Source organism: Stegodyphus dumicola, chromosome X1, assembly GCF_044657685.1.
Source record: "Stegodyphus dumicola isolate Sdum_Otavi_A_Nest chromosome X1, ASM4465768v1".
NCBI lineage: Eukaryota > Metazoa > Arthropoda > Arachnida > Araneae > Eresidae > Stegodyphus > Stegodyphus dumicola.
In genome coordinates this window covers 251,928,503-251,953,054 of record NC_140780.1, presented here as the reverse complement: position 1 = coordinate 251,953,054, position 24,552 = coordinate 251,928,503, and the positions used below count along the sequence as shown (strand labels likewise).

The 24,552-nt window shown below is 32.3% G+C and overlaps 1 protein-coding gene across 5 annotated transcripts in view; it reads right to left on the bottom strand.

Annotated features, from left to right (window-relative positions):
* Window positions 1-24,552, bottom strand: part of LOC118191561 (autophagy-related protein 16-1-like) — a 237,963-nt gene that overhangs the window by 77,206 nt on the left and 136,205 nt on the right. For all 5 annotated transcript variants that reach the window (XR_015038466.1, XM_085807477.1, XM_085807479.1 and 2 more), the window contains exon 10: window positions 15,569-15,639. Coding sequence is in view for 4 of the 5 variants with exons in the window: in XM_085807477.1 (XP_085663603.1) it covers window positions 15,569-15,639 (71 nt within the window). In the remaining variant the exon portion in view is untranslated. The remainder of the gene's footprint in view (window positions 1-15,568; window positions 15,640-24,552) is intronic.

Here is a 24,552-nt window from a genome sequence, read left to right as displayed (position 1 = left end):
CCTTACTGAATTACCACTGGAATCTCTTCTATGGGACCACAGAGTACACTGTGCAGCTGGATTTTTATTTTTTATTTTTTCCCCTACCTCTTCATAATCACTACCTTGAAAAACCATCACTATCGCTGTCTTGCATCATAGCCATTATTTTAGGTTTTTTCAATGCAAGTATCCTTCTTTATACATTACTAATTCCCAAGCCGATGTATACTATACAACAGGGAAACACGTAACCAGTCCCGCCTAAAGAACTGTGCAACCAACAAAACTGGGCAAACTGTCAATCAAAGCTGAGCAGCATGATCATTTTATCTGACAAAGAAAACTGATGTAACTTTAGCACATAATACCTTGCTGATTTTAATATACTCTCTTATTTTTTTGAAATGATCTAAATATTAACGTAATGAATGGAAGGTTATGAAAACAAAGAATAAAATAAGTACTTATATAAACCTCAATAATAAAGGTTCTTTAAACACAGCTAGTACTTCATAAGCAAATCCAAACCGATATGCCACTCAAAGGATTAATTTTAGACATTTTAGCCAGTTTTTTTTAAATATTTTATCAGACATGACTCTTTGTCAAACTGAAAGTACAGAAGAATAAATGCATGAAAACAGTTGCATCATTGCCATTTCTACCACAACTAAAAATACTTCAGACAGACCGTTTGCCATCATAGCCTTTCTTGTTGCATATTTTGAAAAAAAAAAAATAAATAAATAAATAAATAAAAAATTATCACTTAAATAACCACAAACTGCTAAACTGTTATCAACTGAGTTATAATCTGTGAATAAAAAATTTTCACAAAATTCAGAGAAGTTAGGAAATGCAGCTTCCTTAATAATTTTTTCTACTTCCCATGTCCACATTATCTACAAAAGAATATATAAATTTGGCAATGTAAAAGCACTTGACTTTTGTACACAGACACAGCATAAAAATCACTAACAAATGATAAGAGTTATGTCATAACAATCCCAATAATTCATCAAAATTAAAATATATTGCAGAAGTCTCTCATTATGTTATAAATATTAAATAGGGATATATTTCCATTCAAAGTTGTCTGCAACTTGGTGCATTACTTAATAGCATTTTCCCATTTTAGTAGGAATATTTATCTAATTCCTTTCACCAGCTCCATGCATGTTTTGTAAAGTCCAGGGCACAGTATCTCTCTTTGTACACAGAAATCTGCTTTCATATAAAAAAAATAATAATAAAATAAAAATAAATTAAAAAAATTAAAAAAAAAATCCATTGCACAGCTATCATAACATGACAAACTTCCCCATTTTGCCCTTTGGCAGAGTGACTGTTAAATGTAAAGTACCCCCTTTACTTTTGCTGAAAGTGAGAGTTTGATGCTACTTAACCCTTAAATTAGCACCTCATATAGGCATATTAACAGGTACTGGAGAAGAGGAACTGCTGGTGAAAACAGAATGATCCTTACAGTGTAATAATTTTGATGAATTGTTCATTTATTCAATAAATTATTTCTTAAAATCTTTACCAATAGGAACTTGAGAGGGATGTTTCTGTCCCAAAGACTTCATATGAGTTTTTGTTTAATGAAAATAAATAACATTCAAAGTATGCACAGCTTCTAGATTATTAACCTTCTGCACTCCGTCATAAAATCATCCACATAATTAAATTGCATTTTCGACAGTTGGTCCATGGAAGCAAACTGAATACATAGAAACTGTTTCTGTTCAGACTCAGAACACTAATCTAAACTGATTTCACCGAACAGTTTTGTCAGTACAGGGTATTTCTATTTTGCATCTTCATTTATCTTGAATACCTCAGCTCAAAAGTTTATATTAGTTTATTTTTGTTTTTGTATAAAAAGAGTGGCTATCTAATAGTTTCTGATGTTTTGGTCAATCAAACTTTCTGTCTTCTGAAATGACATTCCAAGAATTATCTGCTAATTTCAACAAAGAAATGAAAATAGCTGTTTCATCATGAACAGGATTCATACCACTAAATATGATGAAGACAGAGTTCTTTTAGGGGTAGTATATTTTGCATATAATCAGCACATTCTATATATCTCTCTTTCAGGATACATTTAAACTTCTTTGCAAATAGATTAACCTTTTCCAACTTCCTAGTAACTTTTGCAGCTTCTGCAAAAATATAAATTATCAGGAAGGTGATTCTGGTAGTTGTGGACATTAATCTTCAGAATATGTTTAAATGTTTTAATACTGGATAGAGTTTCATGCTTTATATATAATTAAAACATCTACTAAAATGAGGCACTATAGATTGATAAGTACTGGAAAAAGTAATGCCCTCTTTTCCTTAATAAAATGTTTGTTGACTATTCAAACTATTCTCTATATTTACCTTCTTTTGTTTCCTTTTTAAGGCTGGTCTTTAATTTTATTAATTTGATATTCAGGTACATCACTCCTGACAAAAATTTCTTTTACAAATTAGTTGCTATCCATATGCAACTGCTAAACGTTATGAACTGAAAACAGCAAAATCACAATAATGCATCCCATAAATACATAATTCTTTCAGCAACAGTGAGATTTTAAATCCATCTATGATCTAGCCTTGATAGTGTCTTATATTTAAAGCACAAATTTCATACAAATACTCTCTTTTATCAGTGCTCTTTAAATAAAAATACCAGAACACAATAACGCATTATGCAGAACCTCTAAAAATTTATGAAAAGGCTCTTATGAAATCAGGAGACAATTATTTACTGTAAAAAATGTATTAACTCAATATGTAAAAGATGACAAGCTTTACTGATGTGGCATTGCACAAGTCCATTAGAACACTGTGGAGATTTATTTAGTTTTACTAACGGTTAATTTTCAGTTAAAGCAACTTTCCTGTCGTTCTCATTTTCATCCACACTTTCTCGCTAGAATGTTAATAAGCTAACATGCATGTATTCAAATGAGGCAGATGTTGACTTAACGTTCTATTTTTAGTTTTCCCTCATACAAATTAGATCAATCGGCGATAAACTAACGTGGTTCCCGCTGATTTCTACATCACCATTAGAAAACCATCGGACTAAGCACATTGAGATATTACTTTATTAGAAAACGTGATGTTTAATGTCAAATTTATCGCATCCAAATTTGGACTTTTTTACAAAAGCTATAAAAGCTATGAATTTGAAAAAGTTTTGTTTAACTGTTTACAGTATCTAAGAACAATAAGTATCATGTCCATATTATAGAACTAAAGTATAATTTTTTTTTTTTCCTTAAATGAGAAAAAGAGGGTGATTGCTGACTTAATGTTTTGTTTTGGTTTTTCTTCTTGCAAATTAGATCAGAGGCCAAGCCACGATAAAAGTAATGTGGTTGCTGCTGATTGGCTGATGATATAGTGTCAGCGGATTGACCGATGTTGTATATTTATAAGTCAGAATCGATAAATACAAGAGTATTTGCTGGTTTTTCTTTTCTGATTGGTTTTAATGTAAAGGCTACATTGCAGCCTATTTGTTTTAATTCAAGTAATGAAATAAACTGCAGTTGCAGCCTAGTTGTTTAATTCGAAGTTATGAAATAAATATTAGTTTTATTTTAGATTAGTTTCAGTTCTTATTTAAGCAAGGAAAAGTATGCTTTTGCTACAATATCAATGGTAGGAAGCACGTTTTAAGGGTAAATTTTTGAAGGTGATTTTTAAAGTGTGTTATGCCTGCTTGAAGGCCACATTGTTATTCTGAATTACTAGCAATTAGATTTTGTGGTCTTGAGTGCTTACAAGCTTGTATCTGCCAACATCTACAAGTCAAAGCTTTCCTACACATTAAATTATCCCCGTCAGCCGCTACGCTAGATTTACTTCAATTTATTTTAAGCTCATCATTACTTCTGTTTCTCACTCTTTGGAAAAATACTGCACTAAAAGTGTCAGAAACCTTTTATTGGCACTGATATATTCTTATGAATATTTAAGAATACATAAACCCTTTTCAATCCACCACACTTTAAATCATGTCATCCATTTAAACAAAAGTTAGCTTCATTTTATTCCTATGTTTTCCGTGCTCTTCAAGTTTGCTCCTCCAAACTATCCCTTGACAAAGAACTAAATTATTTAAAAGCAATACCTATTGACAGGGGCTTTTCACCCAACATTATTAATCAAGCAGTTAAAAAATTCTCATCTCAACACACTAAAAGACCCAATCTTGTTTTAGGAGATTATAAAAATTCTGTTGTCATTCCCTTCTTTCCATCAATTAGCTATAAAGTTTCCCACATTTTGCAGAAATTTAACTTTCGGGTCGTTTATTCTCCCATCAATAAAATTCTGAGTTCCATACTCAAGGACCCCATTACGGATATGAATTCCTGGGGTATTTATAGGATTTCTTGCCAGTGTGGTTTAATTTACATTGGCCAAACTAAGAGAGCCTTAAAATTTCACGTCAAGGAACATGAGGTTTATGTTAGAAAAAAGGAAACACAGAAGTCTTCTGTTGCCCATTGTTGGTCCGAAAATTGCACTTTCAATTTTTCTGCAGCCAAAATTATTCAAGAAACATCTTCCATTGGAGAACTGGATTTTCTAGAGGCATTTCAGATTTAAAAAAAACTTTCTGTTCTAGTTAACGATCCTAATTCCAATTCATATTTGCCTTCAGCCTTTAAAGAAATTATGTTTTAGTTCTGGTTTCGTCAACAGATAGCACCACTAGCTTATTTTCTGTCCAGGCTTTCTTATCTTATCTAATCATTATATCTTATCTTGTTCTTTTGCGCTCTTGCAGCTGAGCATGGTGGTTCAGTAAAACCATCGAAACTAGTCCTGTGAAAATTTGAAAATATAACGCTGATTTTTGTTGTTTGACTTCTGAATTAGTGCTTATAATGATTATTTAATGTCATTAATTTGAGACTGTAATGATTCAAAAATTCAGGAATCGACAAAATAAGAAACCTGGAATTTCAGCTATACCTTGACCAAAATTATCCTTGATAATTACGATTCATAGCATTCATTCTGCTAAATTTAAAATGGAAATATAGCTGTTTATTTAAACATTTCCCCATACTGCTATATGCACAGTATTATGCTGAAGCTTAATAAGTAAACCAGGCTTACATATCCTTTAATGGTTATAAATTGTACATTTTTATCTGCTTTAGCTTCCAAGGAAGATTCACCTATTGCAAACTTCCTTGCTTCTTCCCCAATTAGCAGTCTTCATTCCAAGTCCTTGCAAAGCTGTTCACTTACATTTCTATCTGGCAAAAAATAGTTATTTTCATTGATGTTAGGATGGATGGATGGTAGACATTAGTCAAGCAGACAAGGACTCTTTATTACAAATTCATTTATTACTCCTGACATGCCCCAATTTTTTAACAAAATTCCAATTTAAATTTAAGGATTAGGACTGTACTTTTCAACAGAAATTTTCATACTTTTGTGCACCTATCTTTGTTTACTTGCTTAATGTACTTTACATGGTAATTTTATATAAATTTTTTTGTGTATTTTGGTTAGTCTTGAATTTATGTCCACTTATGACGTTTGCATGTTTTTAATTTCAGAGCAACATAAAGAATGCTTACTAGGACTTCTATCTTGTAGACAGAAAGTCTTCAGAGAGCATATTTCTGAAGCTTCAGAAATGATCTTTCTAGAAAATGCCAGTAATGTGTTCTCTATTTTTTGAGAAATGGCATAATAGGGCACTCAAAGCTGCCATGAGTGAAATAAGAATTCAAATCTGAGGCTATGTTACATTATTCTAGAATAGAGTTTACTTAAGACTGATATGTGGCTGGTATTGTAATCTGTGATATTCATTATGCTATGGAAAATTTTGGTTAATCTGTGTTTTCCTAGTTATTTTTCAAGTGTGTATCATATCTTTAAAGCTAGTTATTCACTTCAAACTTAAAATTTCAAAGTTTGCCTTTTTATTTGGCCTGGTTATTTAAAGACATCTTGATAAAGCCATACCATGCAACAACAGTATTTTAAAATATACATATTCTGCATTGAATACCAGTAATTATTTTCTCAAGAAAATATTACACACTCAAAAAAGCATCAAAATCACAGCAGGGTTGCACTCAAACAGGAGAATGAAATTCCCTGACTTTTCCAGGTGCGTTTCAAGAAAATTCCAGTCTATCCGCGTAATGTACGTTGGCTACGCTAAGAGGTAAATTATGGTATTACTTGTATTGTGTAGCAAATTCACTTAATTATTCAATAAATCCCAGAGGACATTTATTCTTAATTATTCTTGGTATACTTTGTTTGATAATTTTGTTTACTTTTCCACTTAAGAAACTTAATAAAATTTAAGATATATACATTGGATAACAAATGTATGTTTTATTTAGTTATTACTCATGATCATCACCAGTTCAACATGAGGCTAATCCGGTCCTTATAAATCACAACGCAATGCTAAATAGTTAGGTTAGATTTTAGGTAAATTTAATTTGTGTGAGGTATGTTCTTAAAAAGCACCTTAACGCTTGAAAACACAAATATAATTATAATAGTTGTTGTTTTCTCCATTGAAGATTGAGATTAGAATCTTCCCAATCTGGAATAAAATAAGGCTTTTTTTGCAGACATTCTGCAGCTAAACGAAACAAAGAAATCTATTTTAATAAATTGAGGTATTTTATATTTAGTTCGCAGCATACATAAGAAAAAAATATGTGCATTAAATTTCGTGATGGTATGTCATCATACTGCTAGAATTAATTTCAAGATTATGCCAGAGAAAATTTCCTGAAATTAATTTACTAATAATTAATAAATTTAGAGGGAAGAAGCATCATTAAATTATACAAATACCATAAAAATAAAGATAATTACTTAAAAATTGAATTAGAATCAACGATATTTTAGCGAATATAGTTATATTACATGGTTAGCCTAGATGACAGATTACTATTTTTTATTTTACTGCAAAATGGCAAGGTATTTATTAAAAAGAAAAGTTTAAAAAGATTTTGCGGTAAAATTCTAGTATACGGTAAGGCTTTGGCATGATTTTGAAAATTGTCGCCAAGACCAAAATGACCCGTTTACTGCGCATCATCATGTCGCCAAATCCATACATGGAGATTATTTTAACCAAAAAATGTCTATGCAAAGAATCTCTAATTCTTTGGTCTATGTAAAGAAGAAAATTTTCCATACAAGTAAAATGCTATTACGCCGCTAGAATGCGGAGGGAAAATTTGCCAAGGGATTATTTGGCGATGGAACCTGGCGGCCAAAATTTCCCTCTCCGCGATGTGTACCGGAAATTGAGAAACGTGTTAAGAAGAAACGTACTTTGACAAAAAGAAAGCTACGAAAATCCGTTTTTAAATTATTGCGAAAAATCCAAGAAGAAACGTTTTATCAAAGGACGTTTCTTCTTGGATTTTTCGCAATAATTTTAAAAACGGATTTTCGTAGTTCCCCCCCTGAAAATTACTAACCTATGAATTAATTTACTTGCACCAAAAAGTATTTTCTTTTAATTTAGTTTAACTACTTGCGCTAAGACTATACTTCACGGTTGCGGTGCTGTGCGCTACAATATAGCAAGTGGTAAAGTGTCTCATTTACGCCGCTCCGCATCTGCGAGTGCAATCCAGAGCTGTAACTCGAGAAATCAGAGCTGTAACTCGAGAAATAAACAATCTCGTTGTTAGGCGACGTGTGCACCATGTTATTTTCATTTCTGCGATAAATGCTTATCGACGTGGTGTTCACGTCGCTCGCAGTTTGAGACAAAAACATCTCGACGTGCGTGGCACGTCTTTTTAGCGCAAGTGGTTAAAGAAATTTTAAAGGATATTCATTTAATGAACTCTTGATAACGTGACCTTCGAACTTCGACACCGGTTTCCAGCTTTGGCGGCAGATATATCACGCATGCACAGCTGTTTCCCACTATGATGCAACGCAGCCACGTCTGTTGCAGAGAGGTTTTCCTTCTTTACAATACATATTCTTTGATTCTAACCTCCATGGTACCGTATACTAAGATTAAACCCATTTTGTTTTATACGAGAACAGGTACTTTCTTTAGTTCATGCACTGCACATGCGATTCTCGAGAATACTGGAAACCAAAAGTTGCGGGAAACTTGCTTTGCCTTTCTAAAAGGCAATCAAATTGGAGCTGCGAAATTGGCTCTATGCCAGCAGACACTCACGTGATAGGCAATTCGCCAAAAAGGTTATCTCTTCCGACGTCGGCGTAAAAATCGCTTTTTTTGGCGGGATCATTGTATGAACTTCCTGACATTTCCAGATTTTGACAAAAATACTTAAATTCCCTGACTTTTCCCTGAATTTTTTGGTCAATTTTCGAATTCCCTGACTTTTCCCGGTTCTCCCGGTTTTCCAGGTAGCGTGGCAACCCTGTCACAGCTAGTGTGCAGGACAGCTGTAGAAACCAGTCAGTGCCTCTTAGGATAAGCAATATTTTTGGTGTTAGGATGTAAGGATTTCCCCCTCTTATTTTCCACTTCTAGCCAGAATAAGTGCGGTTAGTTTTAGTTATGCAAATTGAGCTTACAAACTGTAAAGTATTTAAGTTGTGGCTTTTAGCAAAGGAGGAGTTAGAGAGACAGAGACTTCTCCCCACCTTACTTCACAGTCAGTTGCTGTTCGCCTTTAAGGCCAGAAATTTAGCCCTCTTGATACTGAAGAAGCATTGTAATTTTCCCACATTCTGTGTACTACATAGGTAAAGATTAAAAGACGAGTCTTAGCATTACTTGTCTTTATAAAGTATTTGTGTTTAGCTCTTATTTAAATTTAATTAGTTTGTAGTTCTTATTTTTACGTTTCAGACCATAAGTACTGGTCTTTATATCCTGAAGTGCAGGAACAGCTGTAAACTGTGAAAAATAAAGGGCAGTTAAACCCTTCCCACTTGTGTTGTATCTTCTACACTTTCAGAAACATAGTTTTAAGTAAACTCCCTGTTCTTACTCAGGATAGTTATGTTTGCAAACACAGTAAGAAGAAATAGTAGTCCTGCTAAGGTTAACTTATTTGAATATGGATGAACAATATTTTGACTCTAATATTTTTGTTTCTATTTTTTTCTAATTGCAGCTTCTGAGTAATATTGCACAAGCTTCAAGCAGATACAATCGTTTTCTTTACTCTATAGGTTTTCTTTATTCATTATCTATTCATATTATTATTATCTATGTTTTGTAACAGTTTATGTTTCAGAGAATGGCAATATACTATGTTGTTGTTCTTTTTAGAGAGTTAGTGTAACTTTTGTTTTCATCATTTGAGAGTATGAGTAAAGGAATTATTTAATTATTGTAGAGTCATAAACAACTAAAGAGATATAGATAGTTATTTCCGAGTAATAAATAGTTCTTGAGGTAACAAATTTGGTGAGAATTTTTTAACATTTGGCATCCGCTGGAAGGACCGTTATCTGTAAGTAGAATTCTTTCGTTTATTTATAATGGATGTTTTGAAGTGCAAACGATCTCAATTTAGGAGATTGTTTACAAGAGCTTTAAATGATCTTGAGAAGAATGAAAATGATTTATCTTTTGACGGAAAAATTTCGAAACTTAAATTAGTTGAAGCGGAACCTATGATTGAAATAAAACATACTTATAGAGAAAAATTGATTAAAATTGATAAAGATGAAACTGTGATAAATAATAAGTTTGATGAAACAGAATGCTATATTGATAAGTGGAGAATGGTAGAAAGCAAATTAGTTTCGCTTCTAGCTGAAAAGGAAAACTGTTATGTTGTTAATGAAAGCTTAACTCAAAATGCTACTATTCATTATCCTAAGCTTAAAATCCCGATTTTTGATGGGAATATTTAAAGCTGGTTAGGATTTTGGGGCCAGTTTAAAAAGATCGATAATGATCCCAATTTAGATTATCATGATAAATTTGCATATTTATTCTATGGAAAAAGGGTCATCTGCTGAAGAGTTAATCAAAAGCTTTCTGCCCGGTGGCAAAAGTTAAAGTAAAGCTTTACAACTGCAATTGCATTTTGGGAAAGAAGACCTTCTTATAGAAGTCTATGTTAGAGATCTACTTTTGTTAGTATTATTAAAAAACTCTCAGCAGAAATTTTCATTACGAAAACTTTATGATAACTTAGACTCAAAACTTAAGAGCATTAGAAGTTCTGGGTGTTGCTAGAGATAAATATGTGGTGATGTTCTATTCTCTAGTCGGATCGTCATTGCCGGATGATACATTAAGAGCATGGCAAAGATTCCGAGTTATTAATCGCAGTCAGAGAGAATCTGAAAGTAGTGAGCAAAAAGAGAAAAATGTGTCAACACATCGCATGGATTTAGATGGTTTGCTTTCATTTTTGCTCGATGAAATTGAAGGTGAAGAGAGAGTATCTATAGCTACTCAGTGCTTTACTAAATATCAGACTCCTAAGCCTGGGAATGCTAAACACTTTGGTTTCAAAAACCGTGGATAATTTTTCAAAACACCTTCTGCTTCTACTCTAATAGCATCATCTGAACAACATTCAACTGGATGTATTTTTTGTGCTGGAAATCATGCATCTAGTGATTGCTTTAAAGCAAGAAAGATGATGTCTGAGGAAAGGCAAAAAGCAGTTCTAAATAGTCGCAGTTGCTTTTTATGTTTAGACAGAAAACATGTAATAGCTAAATGTAAAAAAAGAACATCGTGTGTGATTTGTGAGAAGAAACACCCCATACCATGCTGAATCAAAATCTCCAGTTCCTGTTAGCATGAGTAAGGATAAAAATACGGATGCAGTACTTGAATGAGATGAAACCCTCGCCAATTTGGCAAGAACAACAAATGTGTTTTTGCAAACTTTAACGGTTACATTGAAAGGGCGAGATATAAAGCACCAGGCCCATGCTATTATCGATTCAGCTTCACAAAGATCTTATATTTTAAAAAGCACTGCAGATGAAATGAAATTTGAGAGTACATCTAAAGAAAGATTGAGCCATTCATTATTTGGCAGGTCATGTACTGATGTCATAAACCATGATGTTTTTACAGTGTTCTTGTCTAAAACGGATGGAACTTACAAATGTAACTTCAAAGCTCTTAGCCAAGATATTATTTGTGGAAATATACCACCAGTTGCTAAAGGCGAGTGGATTCGAGAGCTTAAAGAGAACAATATTTCTGTATGCAATGATAGTAATGGACCAATAAAAATACTTATCGGCACTGACATTGCAGGCAAGTTGATGACCGAACGATTTAAATTGCTTACTTCAGGCCTTGCTGCAATAGAAACTAAACTTGGTTGGACTCTTTTTGGGAAAAATGGTATGCTCGAGATCTTGGACATTTCCGCACTGCTCGTCACATCCATGTTGAATAAGGAAATATTGATATCCGATTTATGGTCTCTAGATTCACTTGGAATTCTAGATCCCTCAGAGAAGAAAAATAAACTGGAACTTCAAGAAGAGGCAAGAGATCATTTCTTGTCTATTGTAAAGGTGAACGAAGAGGGGCGTTCCTCTAAGCTTGCCATGGCTTGATAACCATATACCGTTAAAAGATAACTATGGCTTAGCTGTAAAGAGATTAGCTTCTACAGTAAAACGACTAAAAGCTGAGAAACTTTATGATGCTTATGGAGAAGTTTTTGGTGAATAGGAACGAGAAGGCGTCATAGAAGAAGCACCCAAAAGCAAAACTGATGCAACATGCCATTATCTACCACATCGACACATACTAAACATAGTAAAAGAAAACAGTACTACATGAATCAGGCTAGTGTTTGATGCCTCAGCCAAACAAAGAGGATCACCTAGTATCAATGATTGTCTAGAAAAAGGTCAGAAACTTATTGAACTGATTCCTTCAATTCTTCATAGATTCCGAATGAACAGAACAGGAGTTTCTGCAGATATACGAAAAGCATTCTTACAAATAAGCCTCAACCCTAAGGATAAAGACTATCTAAGATTCTAATGGTATAGAACTGATGGAAAACTATTACAGGCATTGTAGGGTAGTATTTGGAGTTATAAGTAGCCCTTTCTTGCTAGTTTCTGTAATTCACTATCTTCTAGAATCCACTTTGAAAAAACTAAATGAAAACCCAATGTATAAAGTGGATATTATTGAGCAACTGAAGAAGAGCTTTCATGTAGATAATTGTTTAGCAAGTGTGAAAAAGGATATAGAATTGCAACAGTTCATATAAGTTGCTTGAGATACTTTAGCTACAAGAAAGCTAGAATTACGTGGTTGGGAATATAGTGACCCAACAGATAATTCCTCTAGTACCACAAATGTATTAGGAATGATTTGGGAATGATGTGGAGATTACCTTTGCCTTAATATTACTAACATCACCAACAGTCTACCAGAAATTTTGTCTAAAAGAGAGATTTTAACTACTACACATAAAATATTTGACCCTTTAGGAATAGCTTGCCCCGTAACTATTGTGCCAAAACTTTTACTTCAGCACCTATGGGGAAGCTAAGTTATCTTGGGATGAAGAAGTTGATTCAAATTCAAAATCACAATTTTGTAAATGTTTGAATGATTTGCAGTGTCTGGGAAGAATGAGAATACCAACATGGTTAAACTGTGATCGTGAGATTGAAAATATCTCACTTCATTTTTTCAGTGATGCGAGTAAACTTGCATATTCAGCTGTAGCCTTTGTTCGAGTATGAACAAGAGATTTGATTCAAGTTAATTTGGTGAAAGCTAAAACGAGAGTTGCACTCAGTGGAAGGAAAAAGAAAACAATAGCTTGATTAGAACTTCTTGGAGCTACAATATGTGCACGTTTAGCATCCAACATAATACCTGAATTTCAAGCTGATGATATTTGTTTTTGGACAGATTCGTCTACTGTGCTAGCTTGGATACAGAGGAATGAAGTATGGGACGTATTTGTTCACAACAATTAAGGAAATAAAGTGACTGACTTCTATTGAATCTTGGAGGCACGTACCCGGATCATTAAATCCTGCTGATTTGCCCAGTAGAGGATGCTCTGCTTCTTATTTAATTAAATCTAGATGGTGGGAAGGTCCTAAATGGCTATATTTATCACCAGAAAAATGGCCAAAAGAAGATTTTAGTGCTGATGAAGAAGAAATAGCTCTTGAGAAAAAGAAAAGAATTATTTCTTCTTTAATAAATCTTAATGCTACTGAAATAGCTGCTACTAGATTCTCAAGTTATTGTAAGACAATCAGACTGGAAGCATGGATGTTTACAACTGTAAACATCAAAACAAGAAAAAGGATGAACTGACTGTATCTGAGTTAAATGAAGCAGAGAATATCTTGATTCGTTTAATACAAAATGAGTCCTTTAATGGAATAGAAGATAAACGTATTTTAAATCTTAATCCATTAATTGATTGTAGGATCATCAGAACTAAAACAGCGATATTTCAAAGAAAAGATACATCTGAGTTCAGAACTCCTGTTATTTTGCCAAGTGATCATCCTCTTATAAGAAGTTTAATAGTGGAATAACGTAAGTTGACAGGACATGTTGGAGTTTCTCACCTCCTAAATTCCTTAACAGAAAGATTTTGGATATTAGCAGGAAGAAGAATTGTGTCATCTGTTTTTGAAAACTTGTATAACCCTTTAGCATTATTCAAACAAAAATGCTAACCCACCACTTCCTAGAGTGTGGGACAGCTTAACAGCGCCACCACTTCCTAGAGATCGGGCACAGGATGCCTCAGTGTTTCAAATAACCTGCATAGATTATGCTGGACCTATATTTCTAAGAGACTGCAAGAAGGCATGGATTTGCCTATTCACTAGCGCAGTGTACCGTTGTGTTCATTTGGAACTAGTTACATCCTTAACGACAGATACATTTCTACAAGCGTTTCATCATTTTTCTGCTAGATGTGGGAAGCCATCCATAATTTATACTGATAATGGAACAAATTTTGTTGGAGCATGCAATGCACTTGCTTCAATCGATTTCAATGAAATTGCAAAAAAAGGAGCTAATGAACTTATTATTTGGAAGTTCATTCCCCCAGGCACTCCATGGTGGGAATGCCTCATAGGAATGATGAAAATAACATAAGAAATGTTCTTGGGAGAGCTTGCCTTAGTTATGAGGAAATGTGTACCGTTTTGTGTAACTGTGAAGCTATCCTAAATGATAGACCTTTACCAGTTAAATCGACTGATTCAAGTCTCCCTTCCATAACACCTGGAAATTTTTTATGAGAAATACAAAATTATTTAGTGCCAATTGTGAAAGACTTCAAGTCTAACTTTTATAAATGTAGACTGCATTATATCCAAAATGTTAACCAGGTTTTCAAGAAAAGATTTGGCCAGGAATATCTAGGAACTTTGAAAACAAAAAGCAAAAAATTCACTAGAAGTTGTAAATTAAAAGGAGACATTGTCTTAATTGGAAGTGATGACAAAAGGAGACTAAATTGGCCTCTTAGTAAAATCATACAATTATTTCCAGGTACCAACGATGAAAGTCAGCGAGCCAGAAATAAAGTGCAAAATGGAGAACTCTTAAGAGCTGTACAAAATCTTTATCCTTTGGAATTATCCACCGCCAAGGAACTTCCATCGAAATTCAGCGGAAGTCAACGATGCAAAAATATTTTGGTAGAGCAAACTCCAATTGATGATGTGCCTGTAGAAACAAAAAGAATAATCCCTAGCCCTTTAAAATCGACCACGATAACCAAATCAGGAAGGACAATTAAAGTTCCTCATCGATTGGACTTGTGAGAACAATGTTTATTTTTTTTATTATTATTATTTTGCAATACTCAATTCCGAATTTGCAAGATGGGAGGATGAACAATATTTTGACTCTAATATTTGTGTTTCTATTTTTTTTCTAACTGCAGCTTATGAGTAATATTGCATGAGCTTTAAGCAGATGTAATAGTTTCCTTTACTCTATAGGTTTTTTTTTAATTCATTATCTATTCATATTATTATTATCTATGTTTTATAACAGTTTATGTTTCAGGGAATGGCAATATACTATGTTGTTCTTCTTTTTAGAGAGTTAGTGTAACTTTTGTTTTCATCATTTGAGAGTATGAGTAAAGGAATTATTTAATTATTGTAGAGTCATAAAAAACTAAAGAGATATAGATAGTTATTTCCGAGTAATAAATAGTTCTTGAGGTAACAAATTTGGTGAGAATTTTTGAACAATGGAAAAATACTCTAGAGTCATCTGCCTGAGGGATGAATTTCTAAGGAAAATTGGCTTGTATTCATTTTACATATGAGAAAACCCACAAAAAAAGCCAACCATATAGCCAGCCTGTTAACCTGGGATCGAACTTCCAACATTCAGAGATCTCAGACACTAGTGGGTCTTTAACATATTTTTAAGCTGAACTTATTTGTTTTATCTTCATAAAAATGTTAGACATTAATGACTTCTGTTATCAAGCAAAAGAAGTTTCCAATTTAGAATGCATTCAGTTTCTACTACTTGTAGCAATGAAATAAAACAAGCAAACGAAGTTTTTATACATTATAAAGGAACTCTTGTTTCATTCAGTTCATAATAAACAGACAGAATACATACCTCAGAGTCAAAATCCACAGAATATATGGAGGAATTACTTTCATGAGCAACTCCTTTTAAACATGCTTGACCTAAATAAAAGCAAACATAATGTTACAAATAATGATATTTTGTGACAATCTGTGTTAAAAACCATTTTAAGAAATAAAATAAAAACACTACACAATGAAATATGCTACAGTACAAAATCTGAGATCCAGACATCCAATATCCGGAATGATCTAAAATCTGGACCTTAAAACCACCAAAAAATATATTTTCTAAGGAATTTTGTTTTATGCTTTACTCATGCAGATTTGCTCCCCCCCCAATAAAACATTTGGAGAATCCTGATTCTTAATTTCACTTCGGCACTAAATAAAATACCTTGTTATTAAAGGTGGTGTGGTGTGGTGTATTTAATTATGGCAAAGCACACTAGGGCTATCTGCCTAAGGGGAGGGATGCCTTCGTGGAGGACTTTCTAAGGGAAACTGGCTCGTATACACGTTACACATGGGGAAAACCACGAAAACACCCATGCAGCCAGCCCGTTCGCGGGATTCGAACCTCGGACCGAACTACCAGTGTTCAGCGACTTTACCGCTCGGCCGCTGGTGGGCCCCTTGTTATTAAAGAAACAATCATCTTAGCATAAATTTGTGTCATCAATAATTTAGCTGCATATCTGCTTGGCATACACCTCAAACCAAAACTTTCTACATAGAAACATCCGTGATTTTACAAGTACTTACATTTCATATACCTGATGCCAACCTGACGAATCCTTATTTATTACATTTTGCTTTTATCACCGAATGACAACTTGATTAATGACTCATGCAGCGATGCCTAAACACTTTTTTATACTAATAACTGAATAACAAAGAGTATGGAAACCTTTTATGTTGACATTACACTTGGGGATGACTACAGATCTAAGTTAAATATGCTAAATGTTGACGCAGAAAAATTTAACAAAAATTTCTTTCCATATGCTAAAAAATAGATTTCATTAACGATACTCATAGGACAAAAGATTACATTTAGTGTTGTGTGAATTAAGAATAACTGATTTTTTATTCACATAAACACAGAACGGTGCCAGAGCTTATATGGCCACACATGACAGCAGAATTTAGGGAAAGCACTGGGACCCAAAATTAAGGGACGGTAAAAATTTAGAACTTAGTGAGACACTTGGTAGAAGAATTTAGGACTTGCAAAGACTGCATCAGATGGCAAAATAACTAGAGTCGCCCCTCCATGAGCTTAAGTATATGTGGGAATATATTTATTCAGGACTCAGATAAGCATGTGCAAGAAATAGACGTAAGTATAACAAATGACTAAATTAATACAATTCAGGCTTATTTGTCTCAGTGTGCAATTGAAGCAAGACAAAATTTAACAGAACAACTTGTCTTTCATTGCCAATCTCATGTTATATAGCTAATATTGTATAGCTTATGCTGTTAAGCTAGGCTAAAATTATACTTTACTGATTCCAAAAAATTTCACTTAATATAGCAGATTCCGCTGCTCCTTAATTGTCTGATTTGATCCAGGTTATTTTATTTTTTTTTTTTTCTTTTTGCAGGCTGTTATAATTACAGCAGTTTTATGAAAACTAAAGTTTCAATTTTCGATTATATCGAAAGGAGTTTCTAATTCTGGAGATGCAACAGGATCTACAAAGCAAAAGTGTGTTTAGATGTCCATTAAACAAAAAGTGGAAATGCTGCAAAAAATAGATATAGGTATATCGGTCTCTAAATTATACAAGAAGTATGGCATTGGAAAGTCAACTGTATATGGCATGACTCAAAAAGGAGCTTTATGAATTTTCTGTGGATTAAAACACCCCACTCACAATGAATAACAGAAAAATTACTCGGCGTGCTTAAAGTGACAATTGACAAAGTGATGATTGAATGGGTCAGACAGCGTTGCAGCGAGGGTGTGCCATTGATGGGTTCAATGCCATTGATAGCTGAAGCCAAAATATTTCATGAAGAAATGAACTTAAAAACTGAGTGCACATATTCAACAGATTGGGTAACCAAATTTTGAAAATGCCATGGTATAATGCAATTAAAAATTCCAGGTGAAAAAGCTTCAGCTGATACTGAAGCTGCTAAACTATTTGCAGATGAATTCATTGAACTCATTAATAGTGAAATGTTATATCCAGGAAAAATTTACAATGCTGTTAAAACTGGTCTTTTCTGGCAATATCTGCCGCAAAATACCTAAGAAGCCTCTACAAAAAAGGCTCTAACTGGTGTCAAAGATTTTAAAGCCAAACAATTTTAGTATATACAAATGCTGCAGGAATGCAAAGAGCAAACGTTTCGTAGTTGGAAAAAATACACGACCTCAAGCATTTAAAGAAGTAAAGATTTTCCCTGTTATATATACCATGCAAATAAAACAGCACGGATGACACAAGCCTTAATGCATGATTGGTTTGAAGATCATTTCATACCCGAGGAGGCTCAGTAAAATTTGAATTCGCTTGGCTTAGCTGATGATGCAAAAATTCTCCTGATTATAGATAACTGTTTGGCTCATATTTCACGTAAAGTTTATTGAAAGATAATATATCTGTGTTATTCTTTTCTCCAAATTGTATGCTTATCATTCAGCCTATGGATATCGGAGTAGTGCATGTGCTGAAATGCAAATATAAAGTACCATTTTTAAAATCCATGTTAAATTTCATGAATAAGGGCAAGACTATTCAAGAATTTTTAAAATACTTTAGCATAAAATCTGCCGTGTGAAACATCGAAAGATCGTGTGAGGATGTGCCTCCGGATATTTTAAAAATATGCTTGGCATAATTTATGGCCAGCTATCATACTTCATGAAGATAATAGTCATGAATTTAAAGGTTTTTGGATAATGCAAAACACAGGTGAAATTTTCCAATTAATGTATTTTGTAAAGAAATGTGGAGAAGCGGTAATAAATGAATTTAATAGAAGTTTTTCATTGTGATGATGATGCTTCAATCATCAATCAACTAATGGATGGCGAAATCTGTAGTATGGTTCTAGATCCAGAAAATACCTCTACGGATAGTGAAGAAAGTGGCAGAGAGGTTACAGAAGGAAAAAAATTTCGATCGACAAGTTAGTCGGAATTCATGACACGGCAACTACAGGACTTTAACAGTGAGACTTTGTAACTCAACAAGAAATTACGTCTGTAGAATTTAAGAGAAAATATTAGCACAAAAAATGAAGCAACTTAAACAATACACATTGAAGGAAATGTTTAATAAAGTAAACATAAATAAATACTAAGCTTTTTTTTTCTTGTAAATTTTATACCCTTTAGATCATAAATGCTTCATTATTTCATAAATCACGAATTTAAAAATTTCAAATTTTTAATTTTGTAATTCCTGCATGCCATCTTACTAGATTTAAGCTGATGATCTAATATACGGAAAAATCCCAAATCCGGAATCGCCAAAGTCCCGACGAGTCTGGATCTCGGACTTTTGTACTGTGCACCTGCAGCAAGGAATAAAGAAATCCTCATTTTTATCCCTTTCAATTTAACTTTATTTAAATTCTTTTCTCCGTTTGCCAAGCACTTCCTAGCAAATTTACATTGTATTTTTTACATGCAGGTCTAGTATAGGTTATCAAAAGAAAGTTACAGAAGAAATTCTGTTATTATTTAACATAACTTTCTATGAGGAAAAGCAAAAGAGGATACCACGTGCCTCCCTAAGTTCTAAATTTTTGCCGCCCGTAAATTTTGGGTCCCAGTGCATTTCCTAAATTCTAAACTTTCTGCCATCACTCAATTTTGCTACTTGGTGCTTCTCTAAATTCCAAAAATCTTGTCTTCCGTAAATTCTGTGCCGCCTGGTGTGGTCATTCAAGTTCTGCCACAGGTTCTGGGTTTATGTGAAAAATCAATTCAGTTATTCTAAATTCAATTAATATGAAATATAATTTTGGCCAATGAATCATTACCAAAACCTATTTTTAACATGCGGAAAGAAATTTTTGTTAAATGTTTCCTCGTAACATTTAGCATGTGATGCTAAACTCCTTGCATATAACTTAAATTTGTAATCATCGCCAAGCACAATGTCAACATAAAAGGTTACCGCACTCTTTGTTATTAAATTACTAATATAAAATAAAACAGTTTAGTCATCATTGTATGTGTCATTATTCAAGTTGTCATGTGTTGATAAGCATCTGGTGATAAAAGCAAAATACAATCAAAAGTCGTTAATTCGAACACCTTAAACGTTAATTCGGCAACTTAAATAACTTACATTAAAAGAAAGGTTTAATAAAGTAAACAAATAAATATTAAATTTTTTGTGTATATTTTGATACCCTTTAGATCATAATTGTTCTTTATTTCATAAATTACGGTTTCATAAATTACGGTTTCTGCATGCCATCTTACCAGATTTAAACTGATGATCTATAATCCGGAAAAATCGATAATCTGGAATCTCTGAAGTCCCGACGAGTCCGGATTAACGACTTTTGACAGTATAATTATTGTATCACTGTCTATGCTCTAAGAAAAGTTACTTATACATGATCTCATTAGTACTTTTATCAAGATGGTTGAAAACATGAAGAAGGCGAATTTGTACATTTTCCCAAGGTGGGATTTCAAAATGCTTCTCTGATTGGATGTCTAAGCCAGACATGCAGTATTTCTCAACTAGTGAGTGAACCCTTAGGGAGAAGGTAGGAATACAAGAGGGTCATACTTCAGATAAGGGTCACACATGCCATCAAGCAGAAGAACTTTCTTTAGAAGGATGGTTCACTTGTGATAAGATATTAAAAAAATACCGAAGGGAAATTGCTCAGGGCTTAAATGGAATGGTGGTTCGTTACAGTCAGCATACAGGCTTTCAGCTGGGGATATTTTAAATGCTCCAGAACAAAGCCACAAGGCTTGATTGTGCACAGGATCTAGCTTCAATAAAATCAAAGATTTAGCCAAAGCCACAGAAGAAGAGTTCACGAAGACTTAAAATATTGTTTCGAAATACTTCTTCCTCAAGTACAGGAACATGAGGAACAAAGATCAGCTTTCCATACAGCATCCCTCCTAAAACCTTGACTTTGGGTAGGACAGGAATCGATGACCCTTTGAAGCTGAAACTCTGGCTGGGAATGCAAATTTTGCTTTCAGCAAAAATGAATTTTTTTGCCATTTTAAGTTAAAATTTCATTTTTATTAAAAATTCTTTTTAGATTAGTAAAATCTTTATAATTTGGAAAAGATTTTTAAAGATTTTTACTTTGTATTTTTGCCATTTTCCTTCACTTTCACTGGTGTTTGATAAGAAATTCAACTAAGTTTTGTGTTAAGATTATTTTGAAATTTCAAAGATTTTTTTCACTCTAGGAGTTTAATTTTTTCTACATTTTAAGGGTAAGTTTTCATTTTTATTAAAGGTTCTTTTTAGATTACAAAAATCTTTTTAAATTGGAATTTAAACAAATTAAAATTTAAATTTTAACAAACACGTATAAAAGTAAAAAAGCAAATTTAAAGCCTAAAAAAAGAAAAAAAGCCAAAATAATTTTTAAAAAAATTTAAAAAAATGTGCAAACATATAAAAGATTTAATTCTCGAACTAATCTACAATATCATTTAAATTCACAAGCATAAGCAAATTTGATTGTAAGTTAAATTTGGAATTCTTTTACGTAATGTTATAAGAAGCATAGTAAGTTTCATCTTGGTTTAATTATTAACTAACCTCTGAAGAAAATACGCAAGTATAAGATTATATCCCCCTCTTAAATGATACAAAATAAATAAAAATAAATAAAAAAAATTTAAAAAAAAAAAAAAACCCAGAAAATTTGTAAACTTGTTGTTCCTAAAGATAAATAATAGTATTCTTTGTAATTTGAATTACGTTAGTGTTAAAATAAATATTTTTATGTGATACTCTTTTTAACATTTTGTCTTACCAACACACTTATATTTTCAAACTGGTTAAAAATTCCGAATTATAAGATTTTATATAATTATCCCGATGAGTCCGGATTGAGCTTGTAAGAGGAACCTAATATCACTGGATTTAAACACTTCTTTAAACTTCCGAAAACATTCCTTCTTTAACTCATATTCCAAGAATATTAAGTGAATACAATTATTGCAAAAGAAATTGAATATTCATTTGCACTACGACTTGGTAGTTTACTAAAGTGTTAACAAAACTTAAATTCAGCTTTTTGTGTCTAATAATACAACAATATTTTAAATATTTACAAATAAAATATTAAATTGGATATTTAATTGGAGCCTCATCAGTTGCCTAGCATTTGAAGATTGTTAAATACTAATTGTTTGTTGTGAAGTCCAACCCAGGCTGCATGGTTGGTTTTCGTAGTTTTTTAGGTTCTCTAAGAAAAAGTTTCTCTATGAAAGCATCTTAACCACATAACTCCATGTTCTTTCTATGTTCAAATAACCAATTAACCTAGTTTAAGCGCAATTTCCAGGTAAAGTTACCAGCAAAATCCGAATACTCATTAAAAATCATGTAGCTTGCCAATCGGGAGTAGCATGAAAGACACGGCGCCAATAATTGAATTGCTGTTACGGTACGCTGTTTCTAAACTTACATGGTCATTCCTTAATTAAATATAATTTATTTGTAACTTCTACTAGAGCTGACGGTAAGAATTGAAGTGCAAATAATAATATCGTGTGCAATCTTGATTAATATAAAATTAGAAATATTTGCATAGAAAAATATTTGCATTCAGACAGAAAGTTTTTTGAAATATTTGCAATTACTTTATAAGAAGGATTTATTAATAACTGTAATAATCACTTATTATATTACTGATGATTAGAATTCAGTTCTTGACAATTACATTCTAAATTAGAATTTTAAGGATATAATGAAAATATGCTACGCGTAAAAATACATTTTAGGATAAAAAAATGAGTTGATTTTTTGTGTTTAAAAACTTCTTAAATTCATTTAATAAACATCGTACCCACGTTGTTAATTGAATCCAGAATGTTGGGTGTCATTTATATAATTATTCTTAATTATTCACAGAACCTGCTGACTTATCCAGCCATTAAGTAGCTGCAGGTCATTTCTACATAACCATTGTAGAAATGATCTGCATTTTAGAACGATCTTCCATTAAATCTATCTCTGGAGGGTTGTATGTTTATATCATAATTTGACTTTTATAAAAATGATTATTCTAAATCTTATGTTTCTATAAAAATATACTGTGCTTTAAAAATATAGATGATAATATCAGCCACTTCATAAGCAACAGCTTGTTTAGAAATAAAGTATGCATTTAATGTCATAAAGTATTTTCATAAAATTCAAATAAACATCAAATGAAAGTTCTCAGTTTTAGACAATTGAATTTAAACGAAGTTAAAGTAAAGTAGCAAGACGATAAAACGCCGAAGATAAAAATTTACTCTTACAAATATTTTTTTTTTAAAGGAAGAAAGAGAGAAATTTAAAAAAATAGTTTAAAATTTGAATAATATCATCTATAATTTAAAAAAAATAGCTTTTCATATAGTATTAATAAACATTTATTACGCATCATTGAGGCAAAAAATTTCATATAATTCATTCTCGGTAAAATTTTATTTGAAATTTAAGGTTAAAAATAGCTATTGCAATTCACTGTAACAAAAATCCATAAACCGCATTTGGCATTATTATCGCTCAAAAAAAAAAAAGATGCCAAATTTCAAAATGTGAAAATATGTAAATTCGTGTATATCTTAGAAAACTTTGAATAAAAAAGTCTAATTTTTTGCAGGTATGCTTAGAAATACACCTACTTTAAGATGATGGTAAAACTTTTATGTTATAATTCAAAACTTTTTTCGAAAAATTTATAAAAATTATTTAAAAATAGAAATTTAAAAAATAAAACACAAAAAATCAGTAAATTTTATTTGGAATGAACCTAAATTTCGAAATGTGAAAGGAAAAATCAAAAAAGTTTAATAAAAAAAGAGATATTAATAAATATTTGCCAAATTCAATTAACATTGAGAAGCTAAAATTTTGAGAGCTAATATTTTAAAAACTACTCATACGATTTTTACAAAACTTGGCATTCTGGCATAATTTGAGCCATAGAATCGAAATATGGAAAAAAAACTGGTATGTTATTTCAGAAAAAGTCCAATTTTGTGTCAAAATACCTATGTTAGAATAGTGCTATATATAAATCTAATATATGTCCTAAGTCGTGCTTTCAAGACATGAAAAACGCAGTTTGAATTTTGTCAATCGGCCCAGTAGAACGAGAGATATAGCACTGTCCTTTTTTTTTTTTTTTTTTTTTTTTTTTTTTTTTTAGCAGTGTACTTGCAAAAAGTGTAGTTTTAACTGGAAATCTTCATTATTTGGTTAGACCACTTACACAAAACCTTTTCACAGTGTCATTTAAAGGCTACTTTTTTTTTAAACTCATGACAATAATAATTCCTTTGCAATAAATATATGCACTTTAAATGTTAAACATTTTCTGCACTGTGTCCCAATGACGGATCATAAGAAAATATTATCATTCCATTAACTACCTGTAATTCAAGAACACATTTTGCAAGAAATTAAACTAATTGATGTTTCTTTTTCTTCTGTTCATTCTGTTACCTCGAATTATTTTGAGCAGGCAATATTAAAGCACTAGGCTGACCAAAAGACACACAAATGCAGCAAATTATTTTAGCACTTGTAATTTTAATGTAATAAGTTATCATATAGTTGAGGATGTTAAAAAGAAAACTAAATATTTCGGTGCTTTGAAAAATTTCTTTGGTTTCTGGATTGGACTGGATTACTTAGATTATAGTCAAGCACACAAAAGCTATTTATCTGAATGAAGAGATGCCTTTGTAGAGGATTTTAAAAAAAAATACTAAAGCAGTCAGCTAGTTTACCGGGATCTGAACATAGAGATCAAACTACGAGTGTTCTGCAATTTCACTGT